Below are 17,184 nucleotides of genomic sequence, written 5' to 3'. Positions count from 1 at the left end.
CAAAAGAAAACAGTAATATACTGAACGTTCAAAAACATTGTCCAAAATCACAAGGTTAAAGTTTACTTCATGGCAGATCGGAAGGAAGCAAGGTCGAAAGGAAAACGTGTGCAACCTCTACCAACTTGTTTTACTGCAAACGTGAAAGCAGTACATCATAGCATCTCCTATCATTACTGTGATTTACAGCACACATTCTATTAAAGCACAAATCAATCAAACAAAAATCAAACCGGTACACCAATGGGCAGAGCAAGGTTATCATTAGGTCATTGCATTGGCAGGGCATGTAAGGTGAATCACAGAACAGATCTACAAATCAGTGCCTCACAATGGTAGAACACCTGTTTTAACCTGAACAAGTGCATGAGTGCATATTTAAATTTGCAGAGTAACTGTACCCGACAAGCACAAAGAAGCCCCTTTGCAGACTCGCTGCGCTCACCACAGGTTTATTCTCCCTCTATGGGGGTCTTGGACCCCCACGAGGGAGAACAGCCCATCAGTTGGGATCCTGACTGTCGGGTATTTCATTAGTCTGTATACTGACCGTCGGGATCCCGCTCCCCTCTTTTTGGATAGTTATATACTAATATGTTTACTAGAAGTTCAATCCCTGCCCTTGAAAACATTCAATCGCATGTGTAAAGTACAAGAAAATGGACACCCGAGCACCATCTAAAATGATTAACCCAATTCCGCAGACACCATGACCGCCTGAAAACGATGCAGCAAAACAAAACTTGACAATATGCTCAATACATGACTATTAAGAAAACAAAATCAGCCACACATTGAAGAATGCAACGCTAAAGCATCTTCCAAATATCATTCCTTCATTATACTATCCCTCACACAGCAACACTTGTCCTTGTCAGTCTATAAATGACACGGCGGAAATGAATCATTGTTCATTGAACTGACAATCAGGCAATCACTTATCACAGACCTGTACAATCTCCCTATTCATCTACAGGCATAAAAAAGTCCATTTGTACGGCTGACACTTAACATTTAAGACACAGTTCATTGGCTGGTACTTTATCTCCTTTCACTTTATCTCCAGTTTTTCTCTTCTCCAGGCTTAATAAATCTGCCCCAATATTTGGTGTAACCACCCATTGCCTTTCAATATAGCATCAGTTCCTTCTATGTACACCTGTATACAGATTTTGAAGGAACATGGCAGTGAGATTGTTCCAAACATCTTGGAGAATTGGCCACTGTGGATGTGGATGTAGGCTTGCTCATAAAATCGCATGTGATTTTATAGGGTACAATGCCATTTAATGTACTATACACATGCGAGGTGATGCAAATTACGTTACATGTATTCCACATCCAGTCGCCACGCTTCGAGCTCGGTGGCTTGCCACACTATATAAAATAAACTCCACGCTGACGTGGGTATGAAAAGGTCGGGAAGACGCGTTCCGCCGCCCCTCGCCAAGCTTTGGGGTGGCGTGGATAGTGGGGGGTGCCTAAATCCCATTGTATGTCATACAAGTGTATAGTACATTAAAGGTCATCGCACCCTATAAAATCGCATGCGATCGCATGCGATTTTATGCGCGATGCGATCTCATCGCACCGCCCAAGGCCAGAGAGCAGTGAATTAATTACATAGGAAATTCGCATTGCATGAGATTTCCCTACGGTGCCGTACTTATGTTAATTGGGCGCCCAGCTAATACATAAGTACCGAAAAATAGAGCATCTCTCACCATGTGTACTCTCTATCAGTCCTTCTCCCCAGTGTTTGACCTAACTCTAAACCATTTAGTTTATATGTATTGCACTGGTTTCTGTGCCCGAAGTGTGTTTGTCTACATTGTCTCCAGTTTGTTGAAGTTTCTCTGCAAAGTGCTGACATCCTGGTTGGATTTTATAACCTCACAGTTTGTCGTCATCTGCAAAAATTGAATAATTTACCCATTGCATGCTAAACCATGCCCATGATCATTATTAATTCGAATAATTATGATCTCAGATCCTAAAGCCAATATTAATAGTGATCAGCAACTGAAAAATACAATATGGCTATATTTATAGGTATTAGTTTAAAAACCATTACAACAGTTAAGCATAAGGCTTGTGATTCATGGTGTTAACACAAGGTGTTCTCCAATGTGTTTGCCAAGATTTAAAAAAAAAAAAAAAAAAAAAAAAAATCAACCTCTGCCACATATACTGTATTTTTTTTTTTAATGAAACCTAAAGGGTAACTAAATAGCATAAACACAATATAAAACTACATCTTCTAGATAAAATGCTTGTTTATACAGCCGGGAGCTTGCAGCAGATAAAAGGCAACACTTGGGAATATAGTGAGGATGTGTGTACAAGGCACTTTATTAATATCTTGTACATACTGATCTAGGTTTTGTACGTTAACTAGTCCTACATATACACATTCATAATCTGTGTATAACTAAAGTGTGGATTATTAGTGTCCAGATAGAACGTCAATAGGTCGACCCCAACATGTCAATATGCAATAGGCTGACATGGTCAAAAGGGTTACATGAGTTTTTCACAGTTTTTTTTTACAATGTCGACATAGACCCCTCAAATAGTGTAACATGTACATGAGAGAGAGAGAGAGATAAGAAAGATTAAAAGAGAAGAAAGATGAAAGAAAGAAAGAAAGAAAGAAAGAAAGAAAGAAAGAAAGAAAGAAAGAAAGAAAGAAAGAATTCAATAGGGATATAAATCCAGAATTGACTACATCATATTAATACCAAGGGGTGTATTCAATGCCGCGGCGAGCGGCCAGCGAGGGGGTTAAACAGCGAGGATTGCAGAAAACCAGCGATCCTCGCTGTTTAACCCCCACGCCGGCCGCTCGCTCTAATCAATGTTCTGGGGAAATCCTGTGACGGCGAGAATTCCCCAAAACAGCGAGACCCGTGGCTAATGCAGGAAACTTGCTGTATTTAGCCGCGAGTCTCACTGGTTCAGGAGCCACATACGCCAATTCCCCCTCGCTCATAAAACGGAGCAAGGGGGAATTGGCGTATGAGGGGCCTGCGTTGAATACTGTCAGGGTGAGTGGTGACAGCGAGCAGGAAGCTCTGCTCCCTGTCACCACTCGCCCACAGCATTGAATGCCTGCCCAAGTGTTTGTTACCTAACAGAGGGATGTTATTTCATACCGTCTTTCCCCGATAATAAGACACTGTCTTATTTTTTTTTTTCCCTCAAAAAAGACCATAGGTCTTATTTTCGGGGGAGGGCTTATTTTAATAGACCTTGACCTAGACCTTATGAAATGCCCCACAATTTAATGTGCCCCCCTGCGCCTTTAAGAAATTCCCCACTGCCTTTATGAAATGCCCCACAATTTGTGCCGGTATTTTACATGCCCCCACCTGTTTTTTTGAAGTTCGTTGATGGCGTGGTGTGGTGAGCAGCAGCCAGCCAGCCAGTCAGTCAGTCAGTCAGCCGCGTGATGTGCGCGGCGCGATGTGCGCGGCGTGACGTCACGCCGCGCCTACCGCAATGCATCCCTGGGAACGGGAGCTGCGGTGCTGCTGGTAAGTGAGCGGAGGGCAGCGGGGGTCAGCGGGGGCCGAGCGGAGGCTACACATTAGGTGTACACACATTTACATGGGGAAAATGGTAGGTCTTATTTTCGGGGGAGGGCTTATTTTGGACCAGCGTCCAAAATCTGGGGTAGGGCTTATTATCGGGGTAGGGCTAATTATCGGGGAAAGACGGTAGGAGAATATTTGCTTCAACAGATTGATTCCCCATTGATAATGGTGCTGGATCTGATACTCTAAGCCAGCGGTAGCCAATTCCAGTCCACGAGAGCTACCAACAGTTCACATTTTCCAGACAACCTAGCGGCTGCACAGGTGCACTCATTACTCACTGACACATTTTAAAAGATCCACAGGTGGAGCTAATTACTTCACTTGTGATTCTGTGAGGAGATCTGGAAAACATTAACTGTTAGTAGCTCTCGAGGACTGGAGTTGGCTACCCCTGCACTAGAGTTTTGTCTTGCTAAGACTTCTTCAGGGGTTCTTCATATCTGTTGTAATGTTGAACACTGTAAATAGTATTGGAGCACGATGGATTGTGTCCGCTATTCAGGTCAACATTCCCATAAAGGCAAAAGATGGCAAGCCTTTATAATTGCTTTAGAAAAATCACCCAATGCGCCAGCGGTTAGGTCCAGAACTGTGAACAGTTATTTGTTAAGATTAATTATATCAGCTGGATGGTATTGAAGCGCAATGGACTGTCAGCTGATCAGATCAGCTTTCCCTTTTACTGGCAATTGCTGGCAAGCCGTAAGCTGGCCAAACATCAGAAAAACCTGCTCAATCATGATTGTGTCCAGATGTCCCTTCAATTTTGACCCACCCAGAATTGGTGGTTTTTGAACACATAATGTACTCACAATGTGCACAAAATCCGTTGTACAATCCAGCTGCTGCAAAAAAACCAAGGGGACAGTGCTCGTTGCCAAGGGGTCAGAGCCTCGGAGGAGACGGACGCTAGAGGTCATATTTCACCTCTAGCGTCTGACAGGGAGCACAGCACTGCAGCGTTACCTGGAAGTGCCAAGAGCGCATAACGCTGTGCTGCCTGTCAGACACTAGAGGTCAAATAACTTCTCTAGCATCTGTCTCCTCTGAGGCAGGGGATTGTGGGGGAAAGCGGCACCAGCGTGCGGAGGAAGGCGGTGAACCAATCGAACAACCAATCTGGTCCCATTCACAACTGATCAGAGGACTAACCATCCGACCCGCGGGACTGCACAATTGTGTGCACGCAATCTGCAAGCAATCCATATTCCAACCCCTCGAGATTGTAGGCTTGGGTACAATCTCGTTCTGGTGGCCTTTAAAAATCACTTTAGGTCAATCACCAAGTGTGCACACAGTCGAATCTTCTGTGCAGATGCAATGGTCACCTACAGATCCTCTTAGTGGTGCCTGTGTGCAGTGTGTTAATTCTACCATTGTCTAGCTAGAATTCCCAAATATTGTTTGTGTTACATTAGCGTTATACTGTGTTCTTAATTTTGAAGACAGGTATATGCCACCGATCCTTGAAAGCAACTGTTCGTACTGAGGGAACGCGCTTAAAAAATGATCAACTACACTCTAGAACAGGCATTCCCAACCACGGTCCTCAAGGCACACCAACAGTGCAGGTTTTAGTGATGTCCAGGCTTCAGCACAGATGGTTTAATCAGAATCCCTCAGATACTAATTAAGTCACCTATGCTCAAGCCTGGATATCTGCAAAACCTGCACTGTTGGTGTGCCTTGAGGACAGTGGTTGGGAAAGCCTGCTCTAGAACATCAGAAAGTAAATCGCTGTCAATTGCTCTCTCACACAGGACCTCAACTCCCTTAACTTTTTAAAAAAACAAATATTATATATAAAATAATACACATTATATAAAACAAACATACATTTTGAAATTCGCAGCTTTGGGAGCCAACTAAACACCACCCACACAAACGCCCCCCCCCCCCTCGCACTGTGAATATCCCAAACGCATGCGAATGAATGTTTTGCATAAACATCCACTTGTAGCCTTACGCGCAGGGCCGAAATCATTAGATTGTTGCCGACCATTAAATGATTTCTAAAGTGTTCGCAAATCTAAGTCACTCTGAGGTGAGGTGAGATATGCGGTGCCCTTGTACATGAACAGGGCATGCGGCAGACGTCCGGTGATGTCAGCTGCCCGCCCCGTCATTTGCCTCACGGCCGAATTACCATGGAAATGCCCAACATTTCCTTGGCATTCCCATGAGCACAACCCATGCCGGCCGTCCCTAGTGTTTAATCTAGCACCCGCCATCTTTGAAAACCCATGCAGTTCCTCTTCCCTGCCTGGGGTGTCACTGTCTGCTGAGGTGTTTCTAGCACAGGTCTGGTTTGCATATCAGTACTGATATACAGACCAAACTGTGCTAGAAGCACTACAGTAGACAGCGACAGCCCTGGCAGGGAAGAGGAACTGCATGGGTTTTCAAAGATGGCGGGTGCTAGAATGAACACTACGTCCCACACCACTTGCCCACACCGCTCCTTGCGAGCAGGTCGGCAACTATACAAGTCACCGTTTCCGATTGCAAACGGAGCCTGCACATGCTCATAAATGGTTAAGCGCAGTAGCAAAACATCGCTACCCCGTGCGAACGCGCGGGGAGCGTAAAGATCACAATGACCTCCATACAGTATGATAGCCACAGCAAACTGCACAACTTTTATAGTGTGATAGGCTACACGCCTAACACCCACAACAGTTACACAGTAACAAAGGATGTAATGGTAGATCTGTAAGAAATCTCTATTTCCAAGCTGTCGGAAGCTACCAGCATACAGCAGTGTGAAAGTAGCTAAAGCCACAAACACACCGAGGTGTTAGTCTGTGTGAGCGCAGCCATGAATCATACTGCAACCTGTTAGTTTTGTAATGTATGAGCATAGTTCTATTTGTTCAGACAACTATATATTCTATAGAACCCTTTACATTTCTAATATGCATAAATCATCGAGGATCCAAAAACGTTGGTGCAGTCCCTGAGTTGAACACACAGTCGTGGTCCTGACATCTGTATTCAGGTTATGCCCCTGTGATGTTCGGGCATGTGGCACGCACAGGACTGAATGTTGGGAGACATAGCACTTCCCTGGTGTAATGCACATGTATTGGAGGGAGCTTGTGTTGCCTGTTCTTGGGCTGTGTACTCCCAGGTCAGGGAGGGTACGCAGGCAATGCAGAGTCGGACATACACTTTAACATTCCTGCATCTACAATAGATCAGTGCGCAATGTGGGCCTGATTCAGAGTGGGTTCTAGATTCGCGAATCCTCACAAAGCTACGACCCGTGGCGGTAAGCTTTGGGGACCACCCAGTACAGGGCACGGCCACCATGCATGCTGGGTACTGCCGTGCGATGTGTCCGCAAGATTATCTTATGGTATATAAACCATTTTGCACTTGTACTGTAAATCGCTATTTTCTTGTTTTGTTCTTTTGCGCATCTCTGTATTGCCAGGCGCCGTGGAACCCTTGTGGCACCATATAAATAATCAATAATAATAATAACCTCCATTGCATATCGCTGATACCCATTATCATCATAGTAATGACAATTTGGTCAAGAACTATCACATTGATATTAAATGAAAATATGATTGGACACATTTCTGCAATTTACCTTTCTATGACCAGTTTTGATATCCTTTGGGATCACTACTGTGCCCCTCTGCTGGCTTGTGCATACGATGTCTCAATGTTACACAATCCGCTTGCATCAGGTCGCAGGGATTTGCTCGGTGCGGGAAGGGCACATGCGTTCGGCAAGGCGGCGTTTACCTGCTCGCTAGCCAGCAAATATACACAGCCTAGCAAGCAGGTCTGAATTACCCCTAACGTCTTGAACAAGTTCATGGAGTCTGAAAAAATTTGGCCCATCAGTGAGTGGCCCAGGTAACAATGGGGCAGATGTATTAAGCCTGGAGAAGAGATAAAGTGGAGATAAGGTAAAAGGAGATAAAGCACCAGCCAATGAACTGTGTTTGAAAAAGTCCCTTTTTTTAATTTTTTAAATGGATTATCCATGGAATAATGATTTTTGCAGAAATTCTAGACTAATATTCCTTGGAATTGGGTTTTTAATATATCCAATTGGTTTATTTCTGCAGCAGGATGCAGAAGATTGGTATGAATACCTACAGTATGTGACTGTGTTAATGGTTGGGTACTTGTGGACAATCACGGCTCCCACTATCCACGTCGGCGTGGAGTTGAGAATAGAAAGTGTGGTGAGCGCAGCAAACCACTGAGCCCGAAGCGTGGCGAGCGCAGCGAGCCCCGCGAGGGGACACGGATACCTTCACAGGTATCCGCGTCCCCTCGCGGGCTTCACAGGTGTCCGCTCGCCACACTTTCTATTCTCAACTCCACGCCGACGTGGATAGTGGGGGGTATGAAAAGGTCGCAGGACGCGTACCGCCGCCGCTCGCCACGCTTCGGGTTCGCGTTGATAGTGGGGGTGGTACAGTCTGAAAAATGACATTTGGGGGCCATTGAACATGTTTGATACAAATTTCAATGCATTTGGATGCATTTCTGTTAAAAATCACATGCGATTTAAAAAACAACAACATAAAAACGGCAAAAATCGCATGCCACTACATATGGCATGCGATGGTATGCGATGGGAGCCGTGAAAGTCCACAAGTACCAATGGTTGTTACACCAAAAGACAGGCTGCAGTAGTAATGAGCAAAGTCGGACTCCAGTAGATAAATTCTGATTACAATAGAAAACTGTCCACTGGAAACTTATGTTGTATAAATGCCAGTATATACTTAAAACACTAACTAAATACTGAAACTTCCATTTTAATAACCATGTCAAATATCAGTAAAAAGTGCAAAAATGTACACAAGTTGAGAGAAAGTGACCATTCTACCTTGCTCTACAGAGCTCATTGTTTAGCATGGCCAGTTCCTAGATAGGCTGATGTTTATCTCCTATTTATGCTGGAATTGTAACTGGATTTGGATATATTTATGTGCCTATATGCACCTTATTGATATTTTACATGTTATTTCTACAGCAAGCACTTCTCCAGTGTACTTTGGAAGTCCTATAACTGCTACAGGCTTCCGATAGGACCACCATTTATCAACTCATTGCTTTTGCTAGAACCCTGCAAGAAGAGTCCTATGAGCTGCTTATGTCATTCTCTTGTTGAGTATGTATTAGAGAAAAGGCAGATACACCGAGGCTGGAGAAGAGATAAACTGGAGACAAAGCGCCAGCCAATCAATGCCCAACTGTCATTGGATTCAATCACGGGAGAGAAGGCAGATTGTCCAAAATTGGGATGATAGAGGGACAGGTTGTTACAAGAGGAAATTTGCAGATGCTTCACACCATGTATTAAAGGGGAAATTACTACTTTTAGGTGCATTTACAATATGGTGCTCCTATTAAGAGGAAACCAAAGGCAACAAAGGATACCATGGGGTTGATGTATCAGGATGCAGTTATAATCCCGGCGTTCAAAATCCCGACACTTTCTCTAATAAATTAGTGTGCCAAGCGTAGCGAGGCACCGAGCCCGCAAGGGGGGCGATCCACGCCCCCCCCTTGTCGGGATTTTGTCGATCGGGATTCCGACCGCCGGGATTTCGTATCAAACCCGATGTATCAAACAGTACAAAAAGAGTGGAGACGCGGAGAAGATTCCCATAGCCACAAACCAGTTTTTATCATTTATAGAATGTACTTGATAAATGCTAATTAATTTTATTTTATGGGCAACTTAAACTGCTTGTTCATCAACCTCTATGTCAGTGGTTCTCAACCTCAGTCCTTAGGACACCGCACAGTGCATGTCTTCCAGGTCTCCGCACAGAATCACAAGTTAAAATAATTAGCTCCACCTGTGATCTTTTAAAATGTGTCAGTGAGTAATGAGTGCACCTGTACACATGCCGGGTGACCTAGAAAACGTGCACTGTGTGGAGTCCTGAGGACCAAGGTTGGGAACCACTGGTCTATGTTACCAAGTGCAGCCAGACTTTAGAACTGTATGGTGAGTGCCGGAGAACACATTAAAGGCAATTTCATCTTTTTTGGGCACCCCCTTGTTTACAGGTTTGTAGAGATGCATTTTGCACCTACGGGCATCTGCCTGCCCAAAACCAGTCATGAAAACAAAGAGAGGATGTTCCATTTATTAAAACCAGTCAGCAAGTTTTTACAAAGTGCTGGATAGTTTGATGAATATAACAACCAGTCAAACCATCTGGTTAAGAAAACCCAAAGGTTTTTGCAGCTGTGATTTTTCCATCAAACTTATATTTCATCCCCCCCAATTAAAAAGTTGGACAGTTCAATGAAGGAATGGATTTCCCACTCCGAGGTCAGTAATGTTATGATAGGGTTCAAAACTTTTAGCAGTATATAATGTGATTTTGTGCTTCATGAAACGGAATTCTTCATATATTAGAAATGTAAAATACATCACTACACTAAAGATTTCATTCCAGCACAGTATAAAACAAAGAATTTGGGCAACCAATCAGATACTATCTTATATCTTCTAGAAAATGCCAAATAAATAAGAAGTAAATTCTGATTGGTTGCCTATAGCAACATCCCATATGAAGTAGAACTCCCATCTTAGTCAATTTCCCCCTAGGAAACTAACACAGGTGAAAAAGGCAGTGGGTTTTTATTCCCCCCCCCCCCCCCCCCCCCCCTCTGTTTTGTAAATCTTAAACCTAGAATTATTTTCAGGCACAATTCCATCTGGGGCTTTGCGGGTGTGGCATTGTATATAGTAACCGCAAATATATTGGTTCCTCAGCTGTGCTCCTGTTTTCTTTCCTGGCAATCGCGGTAACTACGCACAGTCATCTCTGATGTTCAGAAAACATTGGCACTGCTGAAAAACTAGTAACACAAACACAAACCATGCCATGTTTTCCTGTGCCACCTCTCACTTCAAACAAAAAATGTAACATCATGCATTGAGACCTGCATTGTACTGCATTTTCTGAGGACAATGATGGACACACAGAAACACATCTATCAGTATAGGTACAGAAGACTAAAAGGGAAGGACAACTGTGGTTCAATTTCATTACCAATATGATACAATACTGCTCGGAGCATTGGTCCTGATACCAGCATTAGATTCTTGTGACTGGGATGGTCACTAAGCTTTGTGAATCAGAAAATGCATTGCAACCTGTATCCTAGCTGAAGGGTACTTGACATACATGGAATATATTATTTGTGTACCTAAACAACAGACACAACCCAAAAAAAAAAAAAAAAAAAAATCGAGCAAGGTAGTGGGTCAATAATTAGATTGACGCGTTGCTGTAAAATGCAACTGGTAGTGACAAGAATTGGGATTTATTTTTTTCGTACTGTGTGGGATTATAATTTACGCATACCCCCTTCCATTCTAGCATGCTGTGATATGTTGTTTTACAAAATCTAAATACAAATTATAATTAGTTACAGTCCCTTGTGAGAAAGGACTGAATAATAATAATATCCCAAGAGTTTATACAACTAAACAGCTGTAAATAATAATAATATTAAGAATAAAAAGGAAACAAATAGTGACTGAATTTGTGCTGTTATCTGCTTCCTGGCAGCACCATGCCAATCATACCACACACGCCCCCAAATAAATACCAAAACATTCTCAACCAAAAAGCAACAACAAATTATATTTATCAACAAATACAAAGGCAATAATAAACAAGGACTCCATAAACCATAATAACAGTGCATATGTAATGGGGTGTACACACGGTGAGATGTGCCGATGCGCACTCCCGTGTGAGCGCAAATCAGCAGCCAGATAGAGAGGGCAGGCAAGACTATAGAGTGCAGATCTGTACTATATAGTCTAAATTGTGCCACTCATGCGAGTCCGCATCAGGACTCGCATCTCACGGCAGGATCTGCCATGTGTACACACCATTAGATTTGCACTATATAGTCATTGCTGCCCTGTCTATCTGGGTTTCGATTCGTGCTGTCACGGGAGCGCGCATCGGGATCGCAAGGTAAAAAACCTGTGCGATCTGCATGCGATTTTGACTATATAGTCAAAATCGAATGTCAAATCTCACCTTGTGTACACAGCATTAGCCAGATTGTACAAAACTGTCAGAATTACCTATATAAATGGAATAATGATTAAAATGGTTTCCAAAAATTAATAAAAGTTTCCATAATGGGCAATTTCATCTTTCATCAATTTTAGTTACCGAAAGAAGCAGCTGTTGGGGATACATCAAATAAGCATACCAATGAGAAGCATGAAAGCATCATATCTGGAAACAAGGTACATGGTATTCACAAAGCATCACCTAGGCAGCACTGAAACACTATCATTGAGGTTACAGCACATAGAACACAACCTCACCAAAACCCACTGCTTCTAAATTTCAGCTGTTTTGTATTCTACCATTAACTCTTTGATGCTAATGTAGTGTAATGAGTGTTGCAAATACATATACACTACAGTCAGTTGATAAGACATTTGTCGTCTCATACCACCTGGAGCACAGGTAACACAATGCATTGATTAGTAACCCACTACAGTCTACTGCTGCCCACTACAGGTTGCTGCTGCGGCTGTTGCCCGCTACAGGTTGCTGCTGCAGCTGCTGTGTTTGCCAACTACAGGCTACTGCTGCTGCAGTTGCCCACTGCAGGCTACTGGCCACAACCGGCTACTGCTCCCCACTACAGGCTACTGGCCACGACATGCTACTGCGGTTGCCCACTACAGTTCGCTGCTGCGGTTGCCCACTACAGTCCGCTGTTGCCCACTTACAGGCTACTGCTGCTGCCCACTTACAGGCTACTGCTGCTGCCCACTTACAGGCTACTGCTGCTGCAGTTGCCCACTTACAGGCTACTGCTGCTGCGGTTGCCCACTTACAAGCTACTGCTGCTGCCCACTTACAGGCTACTGCGGTTGCCCACTTACAGGCTACTGCAGTTGCCCACTTACAGGCTACTGCGGTTGCCCACTTACAGGCTACTGCTGTTGCCCACTTACAGGCTACTGCTGCTGCGGTTGCCCACTTACAGACTGCTGCGGTTGCCCACTTACAGGCTGCTGCTGCTGCGGTTGCCCACTTACAGGCTGCTGCTGCTGCGGTTGCCCACTTACAGGCTGCTGCTGCTGCGGTTGCCCACTTACAGGCTGCTGCTGCTGCGGTTGCCCACTTACAGGCTGCTGCTGCTGCGGTTGCCCACTTACAGGCTGCTGCTGCTGCGGTTGCCCACTTACAGGCTGCTGCTGCTGCGGTTGCCCACTTACAGGCTACTGCAGTTGCCCACTTACAGGCTTCTGCTACAGTTACGAACTACAGGCTACTGCTGCTGCCAACTTACAGGCTATAGCCTACTACAAACTACTGTGGTTGCCCACTACAGGTTACTGCTGCTGCAAAAGGCATGTTAATTGCACGAGCAGGAGCTAATGAGCATGCCCCAGGAGAGATCATAGGGAAGCACAGGGCAGTGGCATTACTGTGCAGGGCACTGTGCCACCTAACTACAGTACTGTATACGTCCAGCAGCAGAGTGTAATACAGTGCAATACAGAACATCCCCGTAACAAGCAGTCCTGTAGACAGATCCCGTCTGAAGCACTACAGGGAGAGGGGACTCAGCTGGCTGCAGCGGGCAGCAACATTACATAACTCCCTATAACCATTTACATAGTAATCAATGAAGTCGGGGTTACGGGATAAATGAGGACGTGACAGCCCCTAAGCCCAGCCCCCAACTTCCCAAACTGTGCGCAGTCCCTGGTCAGCTCCCCTCCCTGCAGTACCACAAAGTGCAGCCACCCCTCGCCTGGCACCTCAGCAGTTCCTCCCCAGTCACAGAGAGCAGGGGGGCCGTGCCCGCTGAGGGGCCGGGAGGGTGCACTTGTCTCCCCGCAGCAGCTCAGCCACCACTGAGAAAGGCGCCTTTTTTCATATGAAAACACGCGGATTCCGCGCATTGCTACTCACGGTTTCAGGGGGTTGTGAATGACAGTCGCCATCTTGCTACAATGTAACAGAATAGTGTCTGTCTCGGAGTTCTGAACGTTCCATCAGGGAGGGGGGGTACAGGGACGAGCCAATCAGGACGGGGACTACCAGCGCCGCGGCCAATCGCTAACGACAGGGGCGTGTCGTGGAAGGGGTGTTCTGCTGGGTATTAGGGAGCTGTCAAAGCAGCAGAGGTCGCTCCCCGGGGTGGCCGGACAGGAGGGAACGAGAACTTGGAATGGTGCTGGAGGAGTCTGCTGCTGCTCAGTCAGTGCCAAGGCTCAAAGTGCAGCCTGCCGGGGAGAGAGGGGTTACCGCTGTGCAGGCACACTCACTGCTGCTGGCATTGCGCTGGCTGCCTGGCATGTCCAGATGACAGCGACTTGCTAGCTGTGTGTGCACGCTGGGCTCCAGCCATGACAGGCTGCTGATGTGCCCTGACAGTTCTCTGCACGCCCACAGCTAAAGCTGAGCCCATCAAGTATTGGCTTTATCCTCTAATAGCCGAACCACCTCCCCCACCCTCTCTAATTTCTTCCTAGGGGTTCCTTGGCAGTGGTGATATACGAGATCCACACACACTCCCCTCCCACCTCTGCCCCCTGGTATTTCTCAGTGTCAGCTAATATCCTGCAGCCTGTGTTCCAGCATCATCATGCACTGGGAGGTCACTTCATGCTAAAATCAGGTGACTGCAGTGTAGCTCTGACCCTGGAGTATATGAGAGCCGCATGTCTGTGCCAGGTGCACACAATTGTCCTTCCCACACTGTGCCAAGGAAAGTGCATTGTGTGGGTTGGAAATAAAACACCAGCTACAGTGTTATGCAGAGCAGCGAGCAGCACAAAGAGCACTGTCCGGGATTTGCATACAGGGCGACACTTTATTATTTTTAAACATTTTTTCCAAACTCTGCTAAACGCTCAGGGCAGAGGGTGGCATACACTGGCACATAGGCACAAGAAAGCTTTGTTTGTAGGCTGGAAATCTCATTAAATTACTTTGTTGATCTTTGAAGGCATCAGGGGCAGGGCCGTATTATAATGGGGGGCGGGGCACAAGGGGTCAGTACCCCTGCCCCCCCCCCCCTGCCCCCTCTAACTAGGGGCCCCATGGTTGGCATGTATTTAAAAAAAAAAATTTTAGCTAAAGGTTTTGTGCATGGGAGTGGGGTAGTGCTGCAGTTTCACCTATCTGCCAATGTGACAATAATTAATGGTGCTGAGCATCGGGAGCCCAGGCACACTGATTGCACACAAGTGTGCAGTGCATTACTGGGAGTTGACCCATGACACTTTGCACAAGAGGGCAGAGGCTGAGACGTTTGTGCTGAGCTCTGATTGGTGGAGCTCATCACATGCTTCTCAGGCCCATGGACAACAGCAGCGGCAGCATAGTCATGGGAGGGTTTTTAATCAGAGGCAGCACTGGGACTGAGTAAGTTGCAGAGGGACAAACACAGGCTTTTCGTGTGGTATGTATGTATGTAAAAAAAAAAAAAAATATATATATATATATCCCTTGCAGTTACCCATTGACCAAGTTTATACTGCCTTTACTCTGTGTTTTGACCGTGTAATATTCTCCCATGCAGTTTACACCAGTAATGACAAGTTCAAGGGGGCCCCCTGTCTAAAGTGCCCCGGGCCCCCCGAAGGCTTAATCTGGCACTGATCAGGGGCACACTTAGTTTTTTATGGGCAGCCCCATAAAAACACTGGTCGGTCCCCTGGGAACACAGGCGTGGCTTTGCCTGCCCTTGGCAGGCGGCTGACGTCCGCGCCCACCCCGTATTCCGAAAGGGAGAAAAATCATTCAATGGTCGGCAAACATCAAATGATTTCTCTCCCCTTCGGCCGCATGCGAGAGGATGTGCTCTCGTACACACATCCCCTCGCATGCACCTAGCCAACACGTCTGAATCAGGCCCTATATTTGCCACGAGGGTGAAATAATGCGGGTGGCCTTATTGAACATACAAAAAAAACTATATGTGCATTCGACAAGTCTAGCCATGTCCGAGAACGCCCATCAGTATTCTACAGCTTTTCTGATACGTTTTGTCCCGATTGCAACAGCACCTTTGGGTGTACACTGCGTGTAACGCATGTGCTAAAGTTTTCAGAAATGGCCACGCACGTGCAGTTGCAAATAAAACTGCTAAACTACGTCAACATTGGCATTGTGAGCCACTAACACAGCTTTCACGGCATATCATTTTTGCAATGCTTCCAAGACAAAGAACCCACAAAATATTTAAAATGTTCAGGCTCAACATGACCCAATCAAGCATTCATAAGATGTGATGAAGGGTCCATTAGTATCCAATATAGTGTTCCTTCTAGGGACTGGGCAGGGTGGTACTGCATGGGGGCAGCATGCAGGGGGCGGAACGGGCCCACAAACGCCACCATTGTGGGTGGGCCCAGGCCGCTGACATCCCCATAAGGGGCGGGCCCGGCCAGCAACATCACCAAAGGGGTCGGGTCTGGCCCGCCAAAGTCACTGTCGGGGAAGCACCGGGCAACTATGGCAGCGCTGGGCTTCCTCGTGCACACTGGCGGAGAAGACAACAGGCTGTTCTAGCAGGGCACACTGCATTTTGCCCTTTGAAAGTCGGGCAGGGCGCAGCTCCCCACTAAAACAGCCTAGCGTAACACAACAACATCCTGCACCTACAAATATCAACTAAACGTGGGCCTTATTCTGGTCCACACGCAACACTGGATAAAACACCGCTGTCACACAAGCCAGAAAACACAGCATACTCACCGGAATTCCAGCACAGCCTGCATCTCACGGAGCATTACAGACGCTCCATAGTCTTATCCCATTTACCATAACATTCCATTAATGTGTTATCTACTGTTTAGTTATATATCAAAGACATGATGGCTGATGTGAGCACCGCCAGTGCCAAAGAGTTTATTATTATTTATTAACAGTTTCTTATATAGCGCACACATATTCCGCAGCGCTTTACAGAGAATATTTGAACATTCACATCAGTCCCTGCCCCAGTGGAGCTTACAATCTATATTCCCTACCACATGTACACGCACACACAGACATTATAGGATTAATTTGTTGGGAGCCAATTAACCTACCAGTATATTTTTGGAATGTGGGAGGAAACCGGAGTACCCAGAGGAAACCCACATAAGCACTGGGAGAATATACAAACTCCGCACAGTTAAAGCCATGGTGGGAATATAACCCATGACCTCAGTGCAGTTTATTGCCTCTGCTACCAGAAGTTCCAAAACATCATTGACCCAAGCAGGCTGTCTACAGGTGACACATAACCCTATTTGGAACACCAGATGCTGGAGGAATCTCTCTTGCCCATAAAAGCAGCAGTTTGAACAAATTGCTGTCCTCTCACACATCACATGGTTCATTAGTCTTTCAGGATAAGTGCTGTGATGTAGGCCATGCACCATTTTAGATGCCCTTCTTTGTACACTCTTCCCACCCTCCTGCATAAAACCTGACCATCTCTCATCCTAACCTACTGTTTATGCCCACTTCTTTCCCTTCTGTGTCACCCCTGCCTGTCTAACCTTCCCCTTTAGAATGTAAGCTCTCATGAGCAGGGCCCTCTCTCC

General features: G+C 45.8%; 1 protein-coding gene across 8 annotated transcripts in view; it reads right to left on the bottom strand.

Moving 5' to 3' along the window:
- Positions 1 to 17,184, bottom strand: part of DPF3 (double PHD fingers 3) — a 263,952-nt gene that overhangs the window by 235,773 nt on the left and 10,995 nt on the right. For 6 of the 8 annotated variants that reach the window (XR_014466298.1, XR_014466299.1, XR_014466297.1 and 3 more), the window contains exon 1: positions 13,912 to 14,009. The exons of 1 other annotated variant lie outside the window; for it this stretch is intronic. Coding sequence is in view for 4 of the 7 variants with exons in the window: in XM_083167312.1 (XP_083023438.1) it covers positions 13,912 to 13,994 (83 nt within the window). In the remaining 3 variants the exon portion in view is untranslated. Of the gene's footprint in view, positions 1 to 13,555; positions 13,862 to 13,911; positions 14,010 to 17,184 lie in introns of those variants that run through there. One more of the 8 variants, XM_083167313.1, reaches the window with a different exon arrangement.

The sequence above is a fragment of the Crinia signifera genome, chromosome 12 (assembly GCF_055691185.1).
Source record: "Crinia signifera chromosome 12, ASM5569118v1, whole genome shotgun sequence".
In the NCBI taxonomy this organism is placed as follows: domain Eukaryota; kingdom Metazoa; phylum Chordata; class Amphibia; order Anura; family Myobatrachidae; genus Crinia; species Crinia signifera.
This window is presented reverse-complemented; position numbering and strand designations above follow the sequence as displayed.